A 13,530-nucleotide genomic window follows, 5' to 3' on the forward strand; every position below is an offset into this window, starting at 1 on the left:
AAGTTGCCAGTATGTCCCTTAATTGAATGTTCTATTGTCAGATGTTGACTACATGCAGAATTCTAAATTTATTTTACTTCCTTTTCAGATCAATGATAACTGTAAGTGAAAATCACACGAGTTCACATGGGAGTGGATATGGCTATGCTATTGCCCTGTTTTTTGTAGTTCTCTCACAGACTCTCCTACATCAATTATACCAGCGTAACAACATGCTTACTGCTGTCAAAATCAAGACTGCTGTTGTTGGCCTGATATACAAAAAGGTGATAAGGTCTTTTGATTTTCTTTCACAACAAAAATTTAAAATAAGCACTCAGTGTTTGAAGATAATGTATTTAGCAGTATGATCAGAACCCAAGATTTTACAAACTAGTTTGTACATTGTTTTTTTTTTGCATAGTACAAACACTGACAGATCACTGTTTGTACTATGCAGCATTGGCAAATACAAGAAACCATAGCTTGCTACTTTGTGTCTTGTAGAGGCTACTTTTTTCCCCTGATTTTGGAGAAACTGATTTTCAGTTGATATGAGTAAGCAGTAGGTTAACTGCTGTGGAAATCTCTGTATTGCTTGTCCCACCTTTAATAAGATGCTCTATGGGTGGTATAGTTACTAGCAAGGAGAGTTACAGCTGTTAATTATGTAATATTGAAAATAACTATGTGTGACCTACAGAACATTAAAGCATTTATTGTACTGCTAAAATATAGTATATAAGATGAAGCTGGTTTCTCAGCGCTACACCTTTGCTTTATTATGAACATGACACATTAGAATTTGTACTGCAATATTTGACTATGAAGCAAGAGTCAGGAGAGATGAGACACAATCCAGATCTGAAATAAATAACATCTATTTGTCAATCTAAATTTAAATTTTAAATTGTCTCTTAAATTGCCTCTTTTTCTCAAATAGATTTAAACAAGTCTTTTGGTATGGACTTCTCAGGTGTTTTCTGAACCAGTATACAATGTTTTGCTTGTTAGCTGCTACTCAGGAAAACAGGGAAATTCATTCTCTCATGTCACATGTGAGGGTATGTCAGTGCATCACATCATAAGCATGGGAATAGTATGAGGCTACTATTGGGGTGAATATATTCTGGCAAGTTTCCACAGCTACAGGGCAGAGAGACAACTTGGTCCTCTCTTTGAATATAGTCAGTCAGTGAATGCCAGATCAGGTCGTGCTTTGCTTCTAGAATGATGCAAAACGATCGTGGAGTGAATTGCTGTGGCACTGTCTTTTTCTGTGCAGGAGTTGCAGGTAGCACAGTGGATAAATATGAGGTGCTTAGAGAGGATGTGAGTATGTGTGTGTGTGGTCTGTCTGTGTATCTGTCCCCAGATACCTGGACATGTGCTGTCAGACTGCCACACTGGGATTATACCTGTGCTTGCTATGAAGTTTGCTGTTCTTGGCTCCCACACCAGCTGAAAGCTGAGGTCTTTGAGCTAGAGTCCTATTTATTTACCATTAAGTGTTACAAGTGTGTTTCACTAAGTTCAGCTTTGTTTTACTGTTTGTTGCCCTTTGCTTTTAGCTTCTCCTGGGAAAATAAACCCATCAAAATTCTTGAGTTTTGCAACATTTACCTTCTATATTCTCTGGTTGCAGGCGTTAACTTTAGCGAGTTCCTCACGACGAAGGTATACAACTGGAGAGATGGTTAACCTCATGTCAGCAGATGCTCAGCAACTCATGGAGCTAATCGTAAACATCAACCTGTTGTGGTCAGCACCTTTTCAGATCATCATGGCTGTCATCTTTCTCTGGAAAGAACTTGGCCCCTCAGTACTAGCTGGTGTAGCAGTGCTTCTTCTGGTTATACCTATGAATGCACTTATTGCAGCCAAAGTAGAAAGTCTGAAGGTGAGACATTTTAATAGGTATGATAAGGAGGAATTTAATGTCATAATGCAGGAATGAAGAAGAGAGGAAGTGTTAAATTGTGCATGTGTAGAAATACTATTGATATGTCAAAGTTAAAAACATTACAATAAGCAACCCAGAGCTGCAGATGTTTTTTACTGAGAGAAGGGGAGCTCAACTTTATAAGAATGCCATATATTTGATATCTAAATTAGAATTTAGATTGCACACCTAACTTTTCATTATACTAAAACAGTTATTTTGTATTAGTAATAATTACTATATGACTCACTGTGGGAAGCAGTTATGGTTTTTTCATATTACATGAGTTAATTCTTTTAAATAAGGGATTTTACATGAGATTATGGCCCTTTTCCACCTCTATTATTTGGGCTAAGCAGCTCTTTCAGACTTAGCACATTCTCCTGAGGTTATGGGAAATCCCACGGAGGTGCTCCTATTTCTTTTCTGCTTGTCTTATGCTACAGTTCTCTGCATTGCTTTTTACTATGCCTGATGATTTCTGTGAGGTCCTCTGAGAAAAAGTGTTATAATGCTAACTGTTGTGTTGTTATCAAGACAAGTACCTGTCTGTGTTATTTTTGCCTTTTGTAATGCAACATACAGTGAATACTCTTTTGTGGATCTGTATATTCTTTTGTAAAGCTGTGATACAGACATTGCAGTAAAAGCCCTCACCTCTTTTGCAGTCACAGCAGGTACATTTGCACTTAGATCCTTACTGTGTTAAGAGAGAAGGAAAAAATATAAAGGACAACAAAATAACTATCTAGTAGTTTGCAACTTATATTTGCAAAGACTAGAGGGTGTAGAAGGCATGTTAATTAGTATTTTATAAGTGTTTTATGCAGAACAGACTGTGTAGCATAGGAGTGAGAATAATTTCTTCATTTCTTTGATTGGTTCCTTCAGTAACAAGGTATTAATTAGTAACAGAGGGAATGGCTTCAAGTTGTGCCACAGGAGGTTCGGATATCAGGAAGTATTTCTTCATGAAAACTACCCAAGGAAGTGGTGGAGTTGCCATCCTTGGAGGTACTTATGAGACCTGCATATGGTGCTTAGGGATGTGATTTATACGTGGACTTCGTAGTTAGGTTGATGGTTGAACATGATGATTTGATATCTTATGTATATTCATATATGTGTATAGTGTCGTAATATATTAGTGAGTTGTCTGTATTTACATAGCAATTTGTATGTATTTGCATAGCAATTTTGAAGATCAAAAATGTATTATCATTCCTGAACACTTGGGAACTGGAAGCCTGTTAGGGCATTTCAGTACCTAGAGTACCTACAGGAAAGTTGAGGAGAGCATTTTTGTCAGGGAGTGCAGTGATAGGATAAGGGGGAATAGTTTTAAACTAAAAGAAAGAAAATTTAGGTTAGATGTTAGAAGGAAATAGTTTACTCAGAGGGTGGTGAGGTGCTGGCACAGCTGCCCAGAGAAGCTGTGTTGCCCCATCCCTGGAGGTGCTCAAGGCCAGATTGGATGGGGCCCTGGGCAGCCTGAGCTGGTGAGGGGCAGCCCTGCCCACAGCATGAGGCTTGAGACTATGTGGTCTTAAAGGTCTCCCTACTCAAAGAAAACCAATCTGTGTTCTGTGGTTCTGTGATTCTATGATTTTAATTCAATAGAAAAAAAATAATGATAGTTGAGGAAAAAAGAAAAAAGAGAATTTAAATACACTCTGTAAGATATTTTAGGGAAAAAATGTTGTTATAATGTATTTAATAATCCTTTATCTATGTAATGAATTGTACGACTACACATATATCTGAACATGATATAACTGCAGTGCTGGTGTGTTTTTTCAGGTGAAACTAGCATAAAATATGTGTATTCACTAAATACACATCGTATTTTACTTTTTTATTTTTCTCACTGAAAAATGGCAACATTGTTGTCTTTTAACCAGAAAAGCCAGATGAAATATTCAGATCAACGAGTCAAGTTACTAAGTGAAATGTTACATGGAATAAAGGTAATGCCACAGCTAATGAATTGTGAAATTTGTTTGTGTTTTGTTTTGTTAGCTTTTGAACATTGAAGACAAGTTGTTTAAAAAAATAGTAGGGCTCTTTGAGTAATCCTTCAGCAGATAATGATTGAAATTAAAACAGAAAACATTTTAACGTAGTGTACTTAAAGTGTTTTTTTGAAAAATATTTACTGAATTTATTTGACTTGAAAAACTTATTACCAATTATGCATTCATTTTACTATCACATTTTTTATTAGAACATAAAATGTGTTGATAGCTGTCTGAAAACCTTTACCAGAGTGAAATTTTGGTGTGTAGGGAAAATACTTTTTAAAGTAGACTACTTGACTTTGTTATTTATACTGTTCTGAAGTAAACCAATCTATCGTTTATGATACGTAGGGAATATATTGAAATGTGTAGGATAATGGGGAGCTAGAACATATCTTCCATAAGAACAACCTAATTTTGAGTTATCTTGGGTCTATCTTTTATTTCTAAAACATTGAAGTTTTTACAGTTTGATGTTGCTGAATATTTGAAAATGGCACCTGGAGCTTAAGCTTATTTTGTGAAGGATGAACACTGCTTTTTCTTTTATTCAAATAGATCCTCAAACTTTATGCATGGGAACCTTCATATCAAAGGAAGGTCATGGACATTAGAGAACGTGAAGTGGATGTTTTGAAGTCATCAGGATATCTGGCGACTTACTCCATGTTAACCTTGACGTGTATTCCTTTTATGGTTTGTTTTATAAAAGTATTCTCTCAAGCAGAATTGTTTCTCATGTTGCCAGTTGCTGTCGTAGCTGAATGGATCAAAAATGTTGCCTCACACTATCTCAGAAACAGAGTATGTGATAAGAGTAGAATGAGACAAATTGATTATGGATTAACTAAGCTTTTGGAGACCTCTGCTTAAAAGTGAGAAATCAAATCCACATCTCCTGAAGCTCATTTTGCTGTTTTAATCATACAGTTGTTTTCTATGCAATAGAAACATTATACTTCTTCTGTTTTAAGAAAATGCATTTTCAATCTGAAATTTATAGCAGTCCCTTCTCAAAGACTCACCTGCTAAATAAATGATAAAAGAAAAATAAACATGAGACAAATTCATCCCAGCCTTGTTTCAATGGAGTGGTGTCAGGAAGGCATTTGTGTCTTTGGATCTTTAAGTCTCTCTGTAAAATTCCATTGGAAAGTAAAAGGATCAAACTGGAACTTTCATTAGGGATAAATGACCACTCTTAAGATCAGCTACACCAACTGAAATTTTCAGGTGCTTAACTTGTAGTATGTAACAGGTGAGCAGGGATATTCCTTAGGAGTAGTGAAAGAGAGGATTAAGGCTATCTAGTCTGTTAGTGTTGATAATTGAAATACTTTAAGCAGTGGGTGAGAAAAATTCATGACGTTAAAATTAACTATACTGAAATTATTGACTTTTTACTTAGCAATTTCTTATGACTCCTTCTTGTTTAGGGTTCCTAGTTTAGTTTAAGACTCCTCCTATATTCAGTAAGGAACACAAGAGACACCATGGACAGGTTCTTAACTTTAGGCTTTTCTGGGCGATTCAGAAGGCTTGAACATCTGTTGTGTAGGAGACCAGTGTATTTTCTGATGACTACAGACTACAATTTTGTAGGAAAAAAAAAATTCCAAGTGGTAAAAACATCTGTTGTAAATAATTGTACTGTGATACTATGACCAGTATCATAGCAACAGGAAAAATTAAAAACAAAGTAAATTTCCTGAAACATCATTTGAGTGTTTTCAAAGGGAAAAAATCAATTCCTGAGGTTGGAAAGTTATTTCATACAGTTTCATACAGATCTAGTTGGATCAACCATAGTAGGCAGGTATTTTACTTGTTGAAATTGTAGTATTTCTGCACACAGCGTTGCAGCCAAGTGCAGCTGATGCAGATGAGTCCCTGCTTAGTTATGAACAGAAATAGAAGTCCACATCTTCAAAATGCAAACAAAACAAAATTATATGTGCATAAATTTTAGTTATAACGTGAATTTGCTTCTTTTTTCATTTAAAAGGTCTCATTGGCTACATTTGGAGTCTACTTCTATCTGGACAAGGAGAATGTTTTAACAGCTGCTAAAGTTTTTACATCTATTTCTTTATTTAACATTTTGCGACTACCCTTGTTTGATTTACCATCTGTGATCTCTGCTGTAGCCCAGGTAAATGAATTACAAGTATATGCTGTAAAAAGCTGTTTACTCTCCTTTTGATCTTCTGTCATGCTTCATCTATAACTATGAATGATTAAGTCGTTTAATTATCTGTAGTTATGTTTGGTTAAGATAAAACAGCACACCATTTCATGGTAGGAGAAGCATGAAGGATGTTTAAAGTGTGCCTTACAGACTTAATGAGTGATAATGGGATAGCACAGCTGACTGGGACTGAGCTTTCCATTTCTGGCTTTTCTTCTTTTAGTAGTCAAGACTCACCTTCTCCTACTCTCTCAACTTCTCATCTTCGCAGTTCCGTGAAAAGTAACCAATTTTGGCTGCACCTCTTTAAACAACTTGGCCATTGTTATATGTTGGAACCCTTTGTACCAAGTGGTGGAGGCCCAGTGTGGCCTCTATGATAGTGTGTTTCTCCAGTCTCCGCTGAAAGGATTAGAGAAAAAAGGAGTAAAGCTGCTGAGGATACCCCATCAAGAAATTTCAGCTCTAATTGTATACCAGTAGGGATGCTACTAGCTTTTAAGACTCTTTTAGGAGCATATTATATGAGCTGCTCATGAATATACACTGTCACAGCTTTATACAACCCAGCTTTTTGTAAGGATAGAGACCAACAGAAGCAGCTACCTGTGCTGATTTGTTTCCTCTATGGTTTGCATCGTGTTAGATCAAAAACGAATTTACCTGAGGTTTAGTTCCATTAGCTTAAAAATTAGTGAAGGTTCATCTCATTCTATGTCACAGCACAGTCATGTACTGCTCATGATGCACTCACAGTAAAATACTTTTTTGTCTTCATTGTTCTGTGAAGATATTTACTGTACACTATTGCATTAAAAATATGTATATATCACCATATGTTTTTGAAAACAAGCTAATTGAGTTGGAAGAACCAGCCATTCAAAGATTAACTGTCTTCTAACAATGGTAAGTTGAGCATGTTCTGTTATTTTCTAATTACCAAGCAGTACGTTCTCAGGGAAAAATGAAAACAACACTTACTTATGTCTTTAGTTTGTTTAGTACTTTAAACAAAATAATTTTTTAAACACCTGAATGCCCTCTTTTGAATGTCTTTAATTAAAACAAGGAAAATGTCTTGCCGTATTGTCTGGAGTTCTTCAATGTTTTATTTAAGAATTCAGGTATCACAGGCATGTTGTGCATGCTACATGTATTTATATTCTTCTTGCAGACCAAAGTTTCTCTGAGCCGTTTAGAGGATTTTCTGTTTGCTGAGGATCTTAACCCTGAAGATGTTGATACAAACTACAGTGGAAGTAAGCAGGAGTTACTCATTTGTAATTGGACATTAGTTTATATGGCTGATCATTAAGAGTCTCAACTGAGAGAATGGATTAGCAATTCTGCTTTTTTTCTTACTACGATAGACCATGCTGTTGAGCTTATTGGTGCTTCTTTCTGCTGGGAGAAAAATGGCCTGCCAGTCTTAAAAAAGTAAGATATTTATTATTTTTATGAGCTCTGTTAGCTAAATGTGACATCTATAAAGATTTTTTTTAGGATTGGTGTATACTGATTACCACTAGTTCATGATGAAGGTACCAGAAGGAGCACATATTATTTCCGGGGTACCCCATGTAATCCGCCTGAAAAGTCATATCTGGCCTGGTTTCCCTCATGCTCCAAAAGTCACATAGCATGTGATTGCCCAGCATCTTAGTGAGTCATTTCTTAGGTGTAAATTCAGCTGCGTTTAAACTGCTACACAATGCATTCATTGGAGTGTTAGTAAGGAAATGGAGTAAACAAGCTCGAGTGAAGACTCCGTTTGATAACCTCTGTTATATTTTACTAGGGCGGTTGAGGAGGTTACAGCCTGCCCAGTCTAACTGTCTCACCGTGCTGTTTGCCCTATTAATCTCAAGGTTAGGGGAGATTATTTCCTGTGATACGGCATGGGTGTCCACATCTCAGACACTGTAGCCTGAAGTGTAATATCCAGGCATAAACTATCTTCATCAGCCTTAATTAAAGTATGATATAGTCTCTGTGTGAAGTCTTTCTTAACCTCATTTGTGCTTTAGACTCCAATATGAAGGAAATGTGTTTATCTTAGCATAGGACGTTCAAATCAGTATGTGCTTAAATCCACACAGCATGGAGTACAGATGGAGCAAGTGACCTCCTTGTATACAAACGTGTGAGATCAGATTATACTTACTTTGCTAGCAAAATATGCAGAGGATGAGGAGCAGCCTTTTAATACTCAAATGTTTTTCACACGTTATCTGTAGTAGATGCTACACGAGAAGTCTTGCAATTCATTGTCTGAGTAAGGTAGAAAGTTGGCTACAGGCCTGAGAAGAATGAATCCACCTACTGGTTACACATTCTGCCATTTACTTGTATTGTGACAAGGTGAGAGCACAAGCTCTTAACCAGCAGACAAGTAAATTTATTCTCATTATTGCTTATCAAAAGACATGTAAACTGATGCACTGATTTCTCATTGTTCTGAGGGTAAAACAGAATTTCTTTCTTACAGTGACCACATCCTAAACATGATGCTGTATTTACGAAGAGGATAACTTATTTCTTCCTCAATATTTCCAGCTTGAGCGTCAGCATACCTGAAGGCTCTTTAGTTGCTGTTGTGGGACAGGTTGGATCTGGAAAATCATCTTTTCTTTCTGCTCTTCTTGGAGAAATGGAGAAACTTGAAGGAACAGTTCATAGAAGAGTAAGATTATCTGTCTGTCCCTCCACCCTCCCACCCTAACCCACTAGCCACTGACTAAATTAAGCAGAATTACTTTTTGAAGTGCAGCTTTTATTTTTCATCTATTTGTGACTATAAAAATACTGGCAATAAAGCTTAGAAGTACTACTTTCTTGAATCTCTTATCTTCAAAGAAAAATTAACTGTATAAATATTTTTAATTGCTTTCAATCTAAGTAATTGCAGAGCTATTCTTATTTCTTACATCTTATATCTTATAATGGATGTCCCTGATTGTCACTGAGATCTTTTCCTAAAAGACTTTATTCAATGTAAATCTCACTCTGTCGGGTTTATTAAAAGTATGTGCACTTAGAGTAATTAGAGGCAAGCTGTTGTATAGTAATGTTTTTATTATCTTAGTAAATATTTTAAAACTTTAATAATGTTTGAGTTACGTAAGTAATGTCTAGTTACTTTGAGATAAAGCTACAGTAGCAAACATATATTTAAATACTATTTTTTTGTGTTCAGAAAGCCCAAATAAAATGTGTTTTCAATTCTCTTTATTTAGGGTTCAGTGGCTTACTTGGCTCAGCAAGCTTGGATTCAAAATGGCAGTTTACAGGAAAACATTCTCTTTGGCACAGATCTAAATAGATCATACTATGAGCTTGTTTTAGAGTCATGTGCTTTGCTGCCAGATTTGGAACAATTACCCAATGGAGATCAAACAGAGATTGGAGAAAGGGTGAGAATTTGACGTGTCAGAAATTAGTTGATAATTCAAGTTACGGCTTTTTTTGTTTTTATCTATGATCTGTTTGATAATTTACACTGATGACTGTTCGGTGCTCAAACAAGTACATATAGCTCAGCTCCTTACTTAGCTTTGAACTTCTGTTCAAGTTCTGAATTCTCACTAATTTTCAAAATGGCTCTTTTCTATGCAGATGTTTGAGTCAGCTCTTTTTTTTTCCAAGGGTTCCCTGTATACTATAAATAATGCCTGTAAATAATAGTTAACACAGTACATTACATTTGCCCATTTTGGAATGGTAAGTTAATCAACAGAGGATAAACTTTAATTACTTGAAAATCCAACTTGTAACTTTTCTATTTTACAAAATTTACTTTAGATATCTGAAAAAATATAACAAATTGCCTGTGATAAATTGATCTTCATAGTATTTTGTATTTAACTGTGGATTGTTTTGGCTTTTTTTTAGGGTGTCAATATAAGTGGAGGGCAGAAACAGAGAGTGAGTCTTGCTAGAGCTGTGTACAGCAATGCTGACTTGTATCTTCTGGATGACCCTCTATCTGCTGTAGATGTACATGTTGGAAAACACCTTTTTGAGAAGCTCATTGGGCCTTCAGGTCTCTTAAAAAGCAAGGTAAAGCAGGGAGGCTGCTTCTTAAATTGGAGATTAACTGCTTTGTACTATTCAACTGATGTAATTGCATTCTCTCAGTCATTCTGCAAAAGTTCATCTCTTATTTATTGTGTTGAATATTATTCTGAGTAAAGGGAATAAACAAAAAGCACAGCTGAATCTATAGCTCTAATGCCTATCAAGTGGTTGTAGCACAGACTGAAAAAAAAGAGGCTGAGAGCTGGCATGACCTGAAAATTTGAGTTTTATGACATTTGGTCATTTCCACTTTGTTGACAGTTGTTGAGGAGTGCAGTGATGTGCATGGCAAGGCAAATCAAGATGGAACCCTTTGTGGTTACTCTTGATGCCTCGCTGCTGTGAAGAAGTTATAGCCAATAAAGGTTACAGAAAGAAGGGCTTGTTCACTGAAGAAATTCCATAAGAGAAAGTGGAATCAGAGGAAATAAGTTCTTCCATGGAAGAACTGTTAATGTGGGAAGGTAAGATGGTTGTATGAATTAGTGCAGATTACTCCTGCTAATGCAAGCTTATTCCTGCAAAACACATGTGTTATTGTGAAATGCTTACTTATTATGAATACTTTACATACTACAAAGTACGTGTAATAAGGTAGATAAATAAGCAAAATCCAAGAAAAATTCAACTGCTGTATAATAAAATGCCTACTTTTAATACTTGCTTTGTTTTTATATGGTGAAATAGTAAACACTGTGTTGCAGACTCGTGTTTTGGTGACACATAACTTAACACTCCTGCCTCATGCTGATCTTATAATACTAATGGAAGAAGGGAAAATAAGTGAAATGGGGAGCTACCAAGAACTCATTTCAAAGAGAGCTAAATTTGTTGAGCTTATTCAGATCTTCAGTGCAGAGAACAGAAGTGAAAAGGCAACCGCAAATGAAGGTGAGAACATTTGTATAGTGTATTTATTTAGTATTTTTCCTTTTCATTCAAGCTTCCCAAAATATTCCTCTTCCCCTTCCTTGTAATGAACTGAATAATTTCTGTAAAATGTCAAACATTTCTATACGTGTTTTGATATAAAATTATTGGTTGAAATTAAAATAGAATTCAGGTTTTAGTTCTCTGAGGTCAAATGACTTATTCTTTCAATTAAAGTATGTTCGATCAAGCTGCCTTATGCAGCTATTTTTTGCTTTTACATACTGATTAAGTACTTTGCTAAATTACCTGATTCTCTTAAGGTTCTGTTATTCAATAAATATCTAGAGGACATTTCAAATTTGTCTTCAAGTGTCAATGACTTATACTGGATGCTTCCACCTTAGACTGCTGTAATCAAGGTAGAAGGCATAGGAAAATATTATCCATTTGTAGGAGATAAATAAATGAAGCTTATTGTACTCTTAAGAGATACTTTAGCCAACAAGTAGACAGCATAAACAAACAAAAATGACTTAATACCTTGAAAAAGCATTTTTACAAACCATTTGCGTGGTTTCAGATTCAGCTCCTCAGGTCCTATACTGGAGCCAGCACTCCCAAATATTTGCTGAGATTTGATGAGGAGGAGGGGAAAGACAGAACAGCAAATTTGCAAGAGGCAGCAGGAAGCAGTCTTGGGTTGACTGCAGAGATGGTAGAGTGAGAAAGTGAGAAAACATGAACTAGACACAGGGAGTGAGTAAAGACTGATGAAGGGAACCAGAATAACAAGGAGGAAAAACAGTATGCACTGTTTTCTGATACAAAATTATTCAGCAGAGGTACATTCATAAGGACAGATCAGTGTAGAAATCATAACTGTGTCTTTACAGATCTGTTAACTTAAATTACATAAATTATGAAGACAAAATATCCATTCTTAAAAAATGCAGTTCTATTTTGTTAACACACGAACAGCAAGCTCAGTTTTTCAGCTAAGTTGCAAGAGTATTTTGAGATAAACACTAATCTTAATACTTGTAGGGAGTTACAAAATAATATTTTCACTAAGTAAGAGCAGAGTTGAGAGTGACTGTAGGCTTCTCTGCTTCAGCGAAGATACCATAGTAGAAGATATAGAATCACACTTCCTTTCTGAAGCTTTAGACAGTATGTTTAACTATTGTTAATTCCAAGTTGCTCCTTTCAGACATTCAAGCAGACTATAATGTTGCAATTTTTTTTTTTTTAATATGCTTTTTAACTTCTTCATACTGGGAAGGAAATTTACTTGCTGCCATAGTTCTAGTATTTTATTATAAATCACAGAGTTGTTTGAGTTGGATGGGACCTTTAAAAGTCATCTAGTCCAGCTCCCCTGCAATGAACAGGGAGGGACACCGACAGCTACATCAGGCTGCTCAGAACCCTGTCCAACCTAAACCTTGGATGCCTCCAGGAACAGGGCACTTCTCTGGTCAACCTGTTCCAGCGTTTCACTACCATTATTGTAATTTTTTTTTTCTTCTATCCAATCTAAATCTCCCATCTTTTAGTTTGAAACCATTTTCTCCTGTCCTACCACAACAGACCCTGCCAAAGAGTCTGTCCCCTTCTGATAGCCCTCTTTTAGATAGTGGAAGGCCTCTCTCTCATCTCCCTGGGGCCTTCTCTTCTCCAGGTTGAACAGCCCCAGCTCTCTCAGCCTGTCCTTGTGAGAGAGTTATTCCATCCCTTGGAACATTTCTGTGGCCCTCCTCTAGACATGCTCCAGCAGGTCCCTGTCTCTCCTGTCCTCAGGACTCCACATCTGCACACAGCACTCCAGATGAACACTCAGCAGAGCAGAGGGGCAGGATCACCTTCCTTACCCTGCTGGTCATGCATCTTCTGATGCAGCCCAGGAAACTGTTTTCTGGGCTGTGAGGGTACCTCGTTGCCTCATGTCTGTCTTGTCTCAAGACCAGACTGACTTAGAGGATTCATAGCTTAAAGTACACCCATTCATCACTGTGTTTCCTTTTTATTTCTAGATCCTTTCACTGTGCCCATCTACTCATTGTATAATGATTGAAATGATTTTACTATTTTTGCTTTTATAGTGAGTTCTTCAAATGAGGAGTGCCAACTAGGGAGGAGTCTGCAGCGAAGAGAGACGTTGAAACCCAGGCAGTAAGTATTAAAAAACAAAAGCCATTGCCCATCTGATGCAATGCTAGAGCAACCCTAATACCTTATACTGAAGGTTCTGTCATTATCCTTGGCTTTGTAAACATGGGTTAAGACTGAATGTCCCACTAGCAGTTGGCTGCAGAGTATGCACTTGGAGCTCATCTTCTGGTTTAGTTTTATATGAAAGAAGTGCAGTTGATGTGCTGCGTGAGTTCAGGAGGTCTGATTCATGGGCTGCGCTCCTGTCTAAAGAATGTTAAGTGGGAGTGAAGGGGAGTTTG

At 36.5% G+C, this 13,530-nt stretch overlaps 1 protein-coding gene across 2 annotated transcripts in view; it reads left to right on the forward strand.

Annotated features, from left to right (window-relative positions):
• Window positions 1–13,530, forward strand: part of ABCC13 — a 32,876-nt gene that overhangs the window by 7,051 nt on the left and 12,295 nt on the right. For both annotated transcript variants that reach the window (XM_416677.8, XM_025144763.2), the window contains 12 exons: window positions 89–266; window positions 1,625–1,879; window positions 3,823–3,888; window positions 4,498–4,635; window positions 5,945–6,091; window positions 7,302–7,386; window positions 7,498–7,564; window positions 8,684–8,810; window positions 9,364–9,540; window positions 10,019–10,186; window positions 10,909–11,095; window positions 13,180–13,249. In XM_416677.8, the coding sequence (XP_416677.5) occupies window positions 89–266; window positions 1,625–1,879; window positions 3,823–3,888; window positions 4,498–4,635; window positions 5,945–6,091; window positions 7,302–7,386; window positions 7,498–7,564; window positions 8,684–8,810; window positions 9,364–9,540; window positions 10,019–10,186; window positions 10,909–11,095; window positions 13,180–13,249 (1,665 nt within the window). The remainder of the gene's footprint in view (window positions 1–88; window positions 267–1,624; window positions 1,880–3,822; window positions 3,889–4,497; window positions 4,636–5,944; window positions 6,092–7,301; window positions 7,387–7,497; window positions 7,565–8,683; window positions 8,811–9,363; window positions 9,541–10,018; window positions 10,187–10,908; window positions 11,096–13,179; window positions 13,250–13,530) is intronic.

The sequence above is a fragment of the Gallus gallus genome, chromosome 1 (genome assembly GCF_016699485.2).
Source record: "Gallus gallus isolate bGalGal1 chromosome 1, bGalGal1.mat.broiler.GRCg7b, whole genome shotgun sequence".
In the NCBI taxonomy this organism is placed as follows: Eukaryota; Metazoa; Chordata; class Aves; order Galliformes; family Phasianidae; genus Gallus; species Gallus gallus.